The sequence below is a fragment of the Cervus elaphus genome, chromosome 18 (genome assembly GCF_910594005.1).
Source record: "Cervus elaphus chromosome 18, mCerEla1.1, whole genome shotgun sequence".
Lineage (NCBI taxonomy): Eukaryota > Metazoa > Chordata > Mammalia > Artiodactyla > Cervidae > Cervus > Cervus elaphus.
In genome coordinates, this window is record NC_057832.1 from 68,030,457 (window position 1) to 68,043,196 (window position 12,740).

The following is a 12,740-nucleotide window of genomic DNA, read 5'->3' on the forward strand; positions in this document are numbered from 1 at the left end:
TTGTGCTTTAAAACCAGTTAATGAAGACTGATATTGTCTTTAGTCCAAGATATAGGGAATGTAAAGAAGAGTTTGTTTCTAGCCATGTGTTACTCCTTTTTCTGTTTCCATTGCTTTTCTCTTAGTGACGACACCAAGGCAATGTTTTTACACTGCATGGAAGCTATGAATGCCATCCTCCAATGTCATGTATATCTTTTACAAATTGAGGTCTTTCAGCATGCCAGGTGTAAAGAAATGCAAATCATTCATTATCAGTTGTGTGTGTATGTGTGTGCTCAGTCGTGTCCGACTCTTTGCAAACCCATGAACTGTAACCTGCCAGGCTCCACTGTCTATGGAATTTTCCAGGCAAGAATACTGGAGTGCATTGCCATTCTCGACTCCAGGTTCATTATCACTTAGTGGTTGTTTTTTTCCTTTTTTCTGAGTAAAAAATATTGTTAATATTGTTTGTGTGTGTGTGTAAGTTGCTCAGTCACGTCCGACTCTTTGTGAACCCTTGGACTGTAGCCTGCCAGGCTCCTCTCTCCATAGGGATTCTTGGGGCAAGAATACTGGAGTGAGTTGCCATGTCCTTCTCCAGAGGCTCTTCCTGACCCAGGCATTGAATTGCAGGCAGATACTTTACCGTCTGAGCCACAAGGGAAGTTAGTTAATATTGTTTACCATAATTATACAACTAAGTAATAAATTACATAATATTGTTCACTGAAAATTCTATACATAATTATGTAATATTTCACAGTGATACTAATGTCTAATAATCTGTTAATAAATCTTACTAATTGATTTTATTTCCTGGCTCTCTTATTTTCCTGAAGAAATTTCCTTTTTTTTGTTGCAAGCTAGTGTTTAGATTTTCTTATAACTCATTGTAGGAAGAGTCATTCTGGAATTTTTCTATAACCTTTCTTACTCGTCCTTTTAATCCATTTTCTACCTATCTACTTTTTTTGTTTTCTTAAAGTAAGCTTGAGTTTTCTGGTTTGGAATTTCTTTTTGGGGCATGATTCTCTGATGCCACCTAGGGGGAACCTGTAAGATGGGGATTGCTTGTCTGTGACTCAGAGAAGTCTTTTAAAAATATATGCTGCTTTTTTAATCTAACTTGAAAGGTTTGGCTTTCCTGGCATTTTTTTTTTCTGGCTCCAAGGACAGAAAATTCTTGTCACAATGAAGACAGACATTTGAAAATCATGAGCTTCGTGTACCTTTTTAGAATCCCTCTTTGCATAATGATAATAACTAATATTCATATGCTGCCTTCCGTGTGTTATACACTGTTCAGAGGGCTGTAAGTGTGATAACTCCTTTCATTTCCCCAGGAATCCTCTGAGTAAAGCATCACCACCACTAGCAGCATCACTGTCATCCTCTTTTTTAAAAAATGAGGAAACTCTGGGCACAGAATGTGTCAGTGACTTGTCTACTTACAGCTGTCCACCTCTGCTGTCTGACTCCAGAAACTACCCACTTAACCATTTCCATCTAGCGCGTCTCATCCCCTCTGGTGTCTGGTACCTTTGGATCACAGTCCCTTCCTGACAGTCACCTCCTCTTTTGTAGATTTATTTTCAGCATCACAGCTTCTGAGATGATGCAAGATTTCCAAGGTCCTCCATGGAGGCCAGGCTGAGAACAGCTGGGAAGAAGGGGAACTGCAAAGGTGTTTTAAAAGAAATAGGAACCAGTTTTCTATTCTGTTAATTGAAAATGAATGGGAAGACTCCATCTAAATACTTTATGAAACTCTGTAAAGTAGCAATCATGATATATAGGAGTCTACAGATTAAAAATCTGAACTACTAAATTTATTTTTAAAAAATCAAGCATATGAATCAGTGTGGTTGTATACAGTATGGAGATTCTGATGGGCATAATTTATTGTACCTGAAGAGACAAAACTTATCTTGAGAGTTTTAAGTTAATACTATCATGATGATAATTTACAGTAGAGGTGAGTTTCTATAGAAGATTCTCAAAGTTGTTTTGAAAGCCCTAGAAACCAGGTTGTTGTCTGGTAAGGGGTGTGGATGTGAGAGCTGGACTATAAAGAAAGCTGAGCACCGAAGAATTGATGCTTTTGAACTGTGGTGTTGGAGAAGGCTCTTGAGAGTCCCTTGGACTGCACGGAGATCCAACCAGTCCATCCTAAAGGAGATCAGTCCTGGGTGTTCATTGATAGGACTGATTTTGAAGCTGAAACTCCAATATTTTGGCCACCTCATGCGAAGAGCTGACTCATTTGAAAAGACCCTGATGCTGGGAAAGATTGAAGGCAGGAGAAGGGGACAACAGAGGATGAGATGGTTGGATGGCATCACCGACTCGATGAACATGGGTTTGGGTGAACTCCAGGAGTTGGTGATGGACAGGTGTCCTGGCATGCTGTGGTTAATGGGGTCGCAAAGAGTCGGACACGACTGAGCGAATGAACTGAACTGAACTGAAGGGGTGTGGATGGAGCTATTATAGAAGGCAGTTCTTTTACTTGAGTTTGCCTGATCTGTTTAAATTTCTAACTTATTCATGAGACACTTCTTACAGCTTCTGAATAACAGCAAGTCAATGGGCAGCAATCATTATTATCTATAATATTCTAGAAAGGTATTCTATAAAGCCTATTAACTAAAGTTAAAATGCTGGACCGTGTAACATAGAATTTAATATGCTTATTTACATATATGTTTGTATCTATGAGTGTATGTATGTGTGTAAATGCACTGACCAAACACACACACACACATACACACACACCTAGGTATATATGGGCCACATGAATCTTTTGCAAAGTGCTGATACTTTTAATAGAATTATTTATAACCTTCCCTGTTGGATACCCGAGATAATAAGAGAAGCGTGTTGCCCTCTTCCTAATATTTGTTTGCTGAGGAGCTTGTTTAAGCTATCATTTTCTGAATGCTTATACACTGCCCTTCATTCAGTGCTCTACCAGCAGCCCTGTGATGAAACAGATTTCACTATCCAGTTTTTCAGTGGAGAAGACGATGGCTTAGAGAATCTTAGGGACCCACTCAGGGGCAACACAGCTCACCTGAGTGAGACTGTGAATCCAGGTCTGTCCCCCAGAGGCCCTGGCTCCTCACTGTGAAGCTACCTGCCTCCCTCCTACTGACCCACGTGTGTAAGGACGTTGTCTGTGGCCCAGCGGCTTATCCCAGTGACCTTGTACAGTTCTGCCTGTATTCATCTTTCTAAAGCGTTCTCACTTCCATCTCTCCTTGTGCTGAACTCTTGGGCCCATCACCCTCACGCCTCCTTGTGTTTTCCAGCTTTGGAGACATGCTGTCCTTCACCCTGACGGCCTTTGTGGAGCTGATGGACCATGGGATAGTGTCCTGGGATACGTTTTCGGTGGCATTCATTAAGAAGGTAATTCGGATTGTGCTTTTCAAGCTCAAACCATTTCTTTTTTTACAGATATTTTTCTATGCTTTGAGCTTATTGCAAAGTTGTTTCCTTTAGTTCTTTGTGTTAAAGGGTGAGTGTGATTTTTGATAGTATTATATATATGGTGGTCTGAGGGCCTAAATTCTATATAAAAATGACATTTTCTCCCCAGTGGGATCATAAGGGTTGTACAGGAGAACCCCTAGTTGAAGGTGACATGTTAAAACCCCTCTTCTGGACGCCATTGTTTTTAAGACCTAACTAGAGTTCCTAGTATCTTTCCTGAACCTTCTCTCCTCAACTAGATGTTCAGGAGAAGGGAAAAAGGCAAAATATATTGATTGCTACATGACTGGGTCTGAAGCAGGAATGTAAGAGAAAAAGGGGTGCTTGGGTCCATGCCTCTTAGGCAGACTAAGCCTGCTCACTCGTAATCTTCGTGGAGTTAAGTGTCTCTGGGATCAACTAGTTCAGTTGGTTCCTACTGTCCTTAGGAGGAAGCCAACAAGGGGGCAGGCAAAGGTGGACCTGGTGTGAGGAGAGAGAGTGGAAGAGCCCCCCACCATTCCTGGCAGTTGAATAGTAGTAAAAACACATCTGCAAATTTACAATTCTCTTTCCAGTCTTCTAACCAAAACTGAATAGCCTTGACTTTTTAACTGTTAAGGGTAGTATTAAATTGAGAATTGTCATTATTTGTTAACTTATTTTTCCTCTCTTTGTGAAATGGTTTATAAATGTATTGGCACCTTTCTTTCTGCTGTTACTGGGAATGAAGAGATATTTGGAATTCATATATTTATCTTTAAGATCTAGATTCCTGGGAAGAATGGTCTAAAATAAAGAATTTCAGAGAGTCTTTGTGAAAGCTAGAAAATAAAACCAAAATCCAAGAGGAGTCACTTGAGTTTTTGAGAGCTTTTATTTTGAAATCATGGTAAACTTATAGAAAATTTGAAAAAAAAAAAGTACAAAATGTTCCAAATGACCTTCAACCAACTTCCTTAATGATAGCATTTTGCATAATAATAGTATCATCAAAACTAGGAAATTAGCAGTGCTATAATACTATCACCATTAATTGATTTCACCAGTTTTTCTCTGGTTAAGGACTCAAAACTGCATTTAGTTAACATGTCTCCTTAGTGTCTTCCAATATGATCATTCCTGTTTTTCCTTGTCTTTCATGACTGACAGTTTTGAAGAATACTGGTCAGTTATTTTATAGAATGTCCCTCAATTTGGGTTTGTTTGATAATTCCCTTAAATCTAGGTTATGCATTTTTGGTAAGAATGTCAGAGAAGTAATGTTGTGCCCTTTTTAGAGGATCTCATTGGAATATGTGATGTTTATATCTCTTATAAATGGTGACCTTGATTATGTGGTTGAGACCCAGCAGATACAACTGGGTCTCCCCACTCTGAAGTTACATCTTTTATCTTTTCCTTTTGAAGTTAATCAGTACCTGGAGGGAGTTACTGTCTTGAACTGAAGAGCATAGGAGAGCCCTTAGTCTGTTGAATGAGGATGTTTGGAATAGAAGTCTCACAGATCAAATACCTGAATGATGTTGTCTATTTATTTCAGGCAAGAACTGATTGGGAACCCAAGGTCTTCTTGATGTACCTCTGAATCCTTTTTTCTTACATAAGGGCATAAAGCCAAGAAAAAATGTGTAGTAAGAACCTAAGAAAACACACAAAGAAGGATGAAGCCTCTTTTTGCCTGTATTTGTCAGTGGCATGAATTGCTTAGGAAAAAAGAAAAAGAGAGAGAGAGAAATGAGTGTAGAAGAGAAAGCCAAGGCAATACGGATGTGTTAGGAAGTATTCTCCTTTGGTGGTGGCAGGTAATGAATATAAGCATTAGGTTTTAAATGCAGAGAAAAAATTACTGTATTTTGTATTTCCAAGATAAAAGTTCTAGAGAAATGGAGTATTACTTAGCCATAAAAGAGTGAAATATTGCCATTTGCAGCAACATGGGTGAACCTAGAGATTATTATACCAAGTGAAGTAAGTCAGACAAAGACAAATACTATATGATGTTACTTATATGTAGAATCTAAAAAGTAACACAAATGAATGTATTTACAAAACAGAAACAGTCTTATAGAGATGGAAAACAAGTTTATGGTTACCAAAGGGGAAAGAGGAGAGGGATAACGTAGGAGTATGGGATTAACAGATACACACTACCATATATAAAATAGGTAAACAATAGGAATTTACTATATAGTGCAAGGAACTATATTCAATATCTTCTAGTAACCTGTAATGGAAAGGTATCTGAAAAAGAAAAAATATGTATGTATATATATACATGGACCTCCCAGGTGGGGCAGTGGTAAAGAATTCTCCTGCCAGTGCAGGAGATAAGAGTTCAATCCCTGTATCAGGAAGAGTCCCTGAGGAGGAAATGACAATCTACTCCAGTATTCTTGCCTGGAGAAACCCATGGACAGAGAAGTCTGGAGGTCTATAGTCCATTCTTGATTGAGAGATTGAGCACCCACACATGCATGTAAATGCATGTACATATAAAACTGAGTGACTTTGCTGTAGTAAAACTAATCCAACACTGGAACTCAACTATATTTCCAATTTAAAAAAAAGTTCTAGGGAGGCAACTTTAAATCTGAAGATACTGGGTTTTGCAGATTTTTTTCATACTTAAAATTTTAAAATTCAGTCTGAGTTTATGGTGGGCTTTTCTTTTCTACTTTCAAATTGCTTTGCCTTTTCTGATATTAGAGCCTCTTTTGCTATAAAAACAATGCTGTTCTGAATGTGAATTCCTTGAAGTTAGGTTGTGCTTTCAGCAACATTATCTCTTGATTCCTGTAGCAATCCTTTGCAGTAAGTGGTGTGTTCCTGGTCAGGAAGGGAGGACACAGTGCCTTGGGGAGGTAGAGTGAGGTTCTGGAGAGTGGGGTGTCATCGGTCCCTCATTTCAGGGCTCCCTCCATCATCAGCATGGACCTGCACTTTAAATGTTGGAAAGAAGAGACTGTGAAGGACAGAAGGACAGACTTGTTGAAACACCATTGCCTCTTGTTCAGCCTTCCCTGACCTCACCGGGGCAGAGTTAACTGATTTTTTCTGCTCTTCATTCTCCTTGAATCTTGTACATGCCCCTGTTCCATCACTTATCACTCTCCTGTGAATTTTTTGTTCTTTTGATGGGCTCTCCCAAGACCGTGAGTTCAAGAACACCAGGATGGAACCACGGCTTTCTTCTGGCCTGTCTCCTCAGAGCGTGGCATAGAGTCAGACCATTTCACATTTCTGTGAAAATGAATAAATGAAATTTACTTTGGAGGTATTTTTCTGAGCTCTAAAACTTGAAGAAAAAAAAGAGTACAGTGCCACCATATTTAAATATATTTCAAGTAAAACCTCAGCTATGAATGGAAAGGAATTACAAAGGTATCTTTCTTTAAATGGGAGATGTGGTTAGAGAGAATGACAATAATCTAATTTTCTAACTGCTTATGAAAATGGTTTTCACTCACTGAAATTAACCAAAAATCATATTAGATCCAAGGAAGCAAAGACTAGCAGTCTTGACAGTTTAAATTAAACACAGTGTTTTTCAGAAGACAACATGTTCATAATGGATTCCACCCTCATTCCTAGCCATTCTGTTTCCTTTGCATTGCTACTTGGAGCTCAACTCCTTATGTGAATTTTAAAAAGTGGTCATCAGAAAATGACTTTATAATTGAAAGTTTTTGTAAGGTTATCTTTTTATTCATTAGCTGGATCAAATTCAGCACTTTGACAACCCAGGAATTGTATACAGGGAACTGTCTTTTAAATGGAGCTTTATCTAGACAAAAATCAGCTAGGAAATGTGCTGACAAAAGATGCTTATCTCCGTGGTCCAGACTTGGCTTCCTATTAATGCCAAATTCATACGACTTTGGAGAAATATTTTTTCCCTGCCAGCCCTCATATCCTTCTCTGCTATCTATTTTGTCATGTGTGGATCTAGAGTCTAGTTTACAAAGTTTTTCTGTAATAAGTAATATCATTTCATAAACACTTTGAAACTTGGAATCCTTTGAGGCCAATCTTTAATGTTGCTGCTTTTTAAAGACTTGGTGACTTAGAGAGAGGGTCAGAAGGCATGGGGAAGAAAGAAATGAAATAAAAGAAAAACAGCCTAGAACTTTCTGTGTTAACGAGTTGGTTTTACCCTAGCCAAGTATAACATCAGTGCCTTTTCTTGGAAGGAAAGTTTTATACAAATGCTCTCGAAACCTTAGCTCTGCAGGAGGGCCCAGTTCACTCTGCAGTATTTTCAGTGCCTAGATAAACATCCAGCCAATCTCAGTTTAGAGACCCAGTAATTTTTGCCTCTTAAAAGCTTGAGAGATTTATGGACCACTGCCTGAATAACTTAAAATATGGGAGAGGGGCTCCGTGTTCTCCATGTATCTTTTCAGTTTTGATAACAGAGGATAATTTTAAGGTCTCATTCTAAGTAACTCAAAGTGTTTCTGTGATTTAAAAAAGTTGTGTCATTGATTCATACACTGTGATGCCCCTTAACTTCTTAAAAGTCACCCAAATATTCCTATGTTTTATCTACGTAGCACTTTTATTTATTTCTTTTTCTTCTAATTTTATTTTTTTAACACTGAAAACATTTTGTATTGGGTATAGCCAATTAACAATGTTGTGATAGTTTCAGGTATAGAGTGAAGGGACTCTGCCATGCATATACATGTTTCCATTCTTCCCCAAACACCCCTCCCATCCAGGCTGGCACATAACATTAAGCAATTCCATGAGCTGTACAGTAGGTTTTTGTTGGTTATCCATTTTAAATACAGCATTGTGTGTATAACCTTCCCAAAGTTCTAGGTAGCGCTTTTAAATGAGTGGAAGCATGTGGAAGTAATAGATATAATTATTGTTAGCTCCTCCTCCTTCTTTTTCTCTCTGATACAGACCTACTTTCAAGAAGCTGTACTTTGACATGTTTAGGCTGGTTCACCCATGCTGGCCAAAGTACAGAAATGGAACTGGAAAAAATTTAAAGGCAAAGGAAGTCATGATTGATCTTGAGGAAGACAAGGGAAATTAAAATTTAACAAGAGTATTTTTAACCTTCTATAGCTATACTGTGACCTGTAGTTTTTAAACTAGACATAGAAAGTAACACTTAAACTTTCACAAAGTTGTCCATTCACCAGTGAAGACAGTCATCATGTTTGCTCAGTCAGCCCTGATACCTTGTTTATTAGTATTCATTAGATGAAAGTATTGGGTCATTTAAATATCAAGTTAAAATTACTGATAAATAAGGCAAAAGATAGAAGTTAGTTTCAAAAGACAACTAATATCTCCTACAGAATTGTACATTAGACTCTCAAGAGTCATATGCATGCTTTCTGCCAGGCAGTACTTTAGTGTGTTAAAGTTTTGTAAGCTACTTTAGGATTGCTGAAATGATGGTATCTACATGTTAAGGAAGAGCTGAAATAATGGAAAAGATTAATTTTAAAGAATAATTTGATGAAGGTATGGGGTTATTTTTATGATAAATATATAAAAATGGCAAATGGAAATGGAATATGTATATGGAATACAATGTCTGAATTAAAGCAAAGACCATTACCTGTTTTACCACCCCTGTGTAAGCCTGTTGGGAGCAGGCGAGAGTTAATAATTTGTAGAGAACTTTAAAGCCCATTATAAGAAACTGTGCTTCGTATCAGGAAAACATTGAGCATTTTGATTCAGTATTTCAAGAAAGGAAATACTGTCAAGGCATATTTATAGAAGTAGAGGGTAAATTTGTATCAGAGGGAAATCTTGACTATAGAGGAAATTGAAGAAGCTGCTGTCATAGTAACCCAGGAATGAGCTGGACCATGTGCCAATGTGCATATACGGCAGCATGTATATGAGAGGGTGGACATTGCACAGAGCTTCCTTGGCGGCTTAGATGGTAAAGAACCTGCCTGCAATACAGGAGACCCAAGTTCAGTCCCTGAGTTGGCAAGATCCCCTGGAGAAGGGAATGGCAACCCACTCCAGTATTCTTGCCTGGAGAATTCCATGGACAGAGGAGCCTGGTGGGCTACAGTCCTGGGATCACAAAGAGTCACATGACTGAGCGACTAACACTTTCAGACATTACAAATGTGTTCACAGAGACAGAAAGCAGGGAACTGGGACTATTTATCACTAATATCATGGCAAACTTGGAGAAAGGTGATACTTGAGAAGAGAGGAATAAGAAAGAAGTCAGTGAGATTGATTTTTAGCCCATTTAATTTTCGACTTTAGAATATCTAAGTGGACGTATACTTTTGGATGCCAAGAATAAGCATGTAACATACTTTATAGTAAATGACTGTTGTGTGTCCATCTGTGCTAGATTACAAGGTCCTTGAAGTTAAAAATCATGTGGGTTTGCTCATCTCTTGATTTCCAGATCCTAGGTCAGTGCAAGCCTGTTTTATAGTACATGGTCAACACCTATTACCTGAATGAATGAATAGAGGGGATGAAGGCAAGAGGGTGGAGGAGGAGGTTTGATCATAAACTTTCAACTAGAAGATTCTCCACAGAGTCTTAAAGGTACATCCAAATTTCCTAAATGGAAATAAGAATATGATCATGGAAGGAAAATAGACCAGTGCAGAGAAATCACAGGTATTGTCAACATATTTCTTTGTGAGTTCTTCTCTTTTCCAATAAGTGTCAAGAATTGTATTGGGATAATGAAAAGTTTTTGGTGTGGTGTTGATGAGGAAGTCAAGGAATTAATATTGGATTTAGAAGAGGTCTAAGTTAGGCATTAACCCTAAGTACAGTATGAGGGTCGCTGGATTTTTGTGAGAGAAAGATGGACTTAGAGAAAGAAAAATGGCCTCATCGTGGTGGATCTGATAGGGGAACACATCCAGACGGTGAGGATTAAGGCAAGGGCTTGCCAGGGACAGTAAACACATTGAAGAAGTTTATTAGCTGTGAAAGGAGCTAAAGCAGTCTTTTGAGAATCTTAAAAATCTTATACTCTTCCTATAGTCTGTATTATAAAATAATACCCTTTTGGAATATACTAGTATAATGTTACTTTACTTCTTTACGTCATATATTTTCTATCCCCGAAATCCAGGTGTATCTGGAGGCAGAGAGCATATTGATAACTGTACTTGCCCACCTCTCTTTTTCACTGTACCCTCTGCTTTCACTGGGGAGTCATTGGGCTAAAAATGGTTGAGCTGGTAACTGTAAGTTGCCATGGTGCCTTTGAATTTTATCTTGTGCAGAGATGGAGAGGGAATGAGAAGGGGTCAAGGCAATAGCAAAAAGGGAAATATTCATGATAAGGGGAAGCTATAAGTGCCAATTTGTCATGAAACCAAATAGCTTTTAAGAAAGCAGTCATGATGATATAATAAGAGCATTTTAATATGAGTTGTCAACATACAGTAATAACATTTAATGAGGCCTCTAAAATAAAACCTTTATGGTACCCATGTGTTTGGGTTTCTGTGATCCATTATTCTAACCCTTATTTTACTTCCTTCTTACATTCTGATTTATTATGTTTGAGGCTTTAGTGATGAATTCCTTAGGGAATGTATTTTAGAGTTTAAACGACTATTTTAACTTTTAGCACTTCTAATTTAAATGGTTTCCTGTTTGCTAAATTTGAGAGTGATTAGAAGAATTTATTTTAACCATAAGAAATGGGAAGAATGGGGGAGAGAGCACTTCATTGAGGAATAAAAAGGAGATTAACCAGTAACTGAAAAGTTGCCAGTTGAACTGTGTTGACAAGTGTGATTTGTGTGAGTCCCTTAAGAATGTAACAGAAGCATAGTAAGAACATAAGAGCCATGGGTTGTGTGGGTGAAGGAATAGCCTGGAAATGGAAGGCAGTGGCTATTAGTATATGTTGAAATTGCTGTCTCAAAGAAACACAAGAGTTCTTACAATATCTGCTCCTGAAAGCTGAAACGCAGAAGAACCGTTCCAAAAACACCAGACAGAATAATTCTTTGAAACCATCTCCTTTCTAAAATTGCTTATTACCAAATTAGAGAAATAGGCCACAAATAGCAGTTTGTGATAAGGTGGTGAACAGTCATTGTTGACACCATGCATTTCTGGCTATTCTGCTATAATTCCAGGTACTTTTCATACTGAATTTCTGGTGTTTCTTACATGAGCTCCCGATTGACTTCATTTGCTCCCTTCTCTGCTTCTCCGCTCTGCTTACTGTGAGTGATCAATTGTGTCCCTCTTGGGTTTTCAGATAGCAAGTTTTGTCAACAAGTCGGCCATAGATGTCTCCATCCTGCAACGGTCCTTGGCCATTCTGGAGTCCATGGTGCTCAATAGCCACGATCTCTACCAGAAGGTGGCCCAAGAGATCACTATCGGCCAACTCATTCCCCATCTTCAAGGGTAAGCGAGATTGACGCGGCCACGGCGGGAGGGAACGTTCTTCAGGTAGACAGCTACCATGATGGTTTGGTTGGTTTAATTAAATATATACAAAAAAAGAATCTTGATCCGGTGTATAATCAAACCATGCCTCGTGTTTGTCTGCCATCACACTGACGTGGCCCAGTGACTTGCCCTGGGTGTGCCCCTTGCCTGTTCTTAAGACTAGTGTGTCCCGAGTGCCTTGGTAGGGACTCAGTTCTGGTGAACGTTGGTAGATAGTGTAGAGCTTTGCTTTTAATAAGATACAATAAAGCAATTTGTTCTTTTAAGTTCTCAATAGAGTCTTTATCCTTAATCATACAGTATTTTCTGTGATATGAGAATTTTCATAGTTAATTAGGAGTTTTTAAAGTCAGACTTCTTTATTTGTCTCCAGGTGATTGCAATAATCTTTTTCTTGTGTATTTTATAAAATACAAAATTTTGAGATGCTTGATAGCTACCGTAGCAGCCTTGGGTTTTGGGGGAATCTCTCCTCCCCACCCTTAGATAACTAGTAAGGTTGCCTCTGATGATACAAGCCTGAGAAGGAATCCTTGTAAGATGCCACTTGATCAATGAAAGTATTTTGGATCGCAGGTGGCAAGAAGCATCCTGAGCTAGGACAGGGAGTTTATTGAAAGGATACTGGGGCATTTTATAGAACCGAGGAATGACTTAAGTAGCTGAGCCTTGGGAAGGACAGAAACTATGGCTTCCTTGGAGTTCTCACAACAGGCCTTTTCTCTGGCGTATTGGCTGGCAGTGATGTGACTTGGCTCCCAGTAACTGCTGCCCCTGGTCTCAGGTCACACTGGCAGATTTTCAAGAGGAAACCTGATTGGCCTGTTTGGGTTGGGGGTGTAAAA

At 38.6% G+C, this 12,740-nt stretch overlaps 1 protein-coding gene across 4 annotated transcripts in view; it reads left to right on the forward strand.

Moving 5' to 3' along the window:
- ELMO1 (engulfment and cell motility 1) overlaps positions 1-12,740 on the forward strand; it is a 563,801-nt gene that overhangs the window by 198,793 nt on the left and 352,268 nt on the right. For all 4 annotated transcript variants that reach the window (XM_043873513.1, XM_043873512.1, XM_043873514.1 and 1 more), the window contains 2 exons: positions 3,297-3,396; positions 11,699-11,850. In XM_043873513.1, the coding sequence (XP_043729448.1) occupies positions 3,297-3,396; positions 11,699-11,850 (252 nt within the window). The remainder of the gene's footprint in view (positions 1-3,296; positions 3,397-11,698; positions 11,851-12,740) is intronic.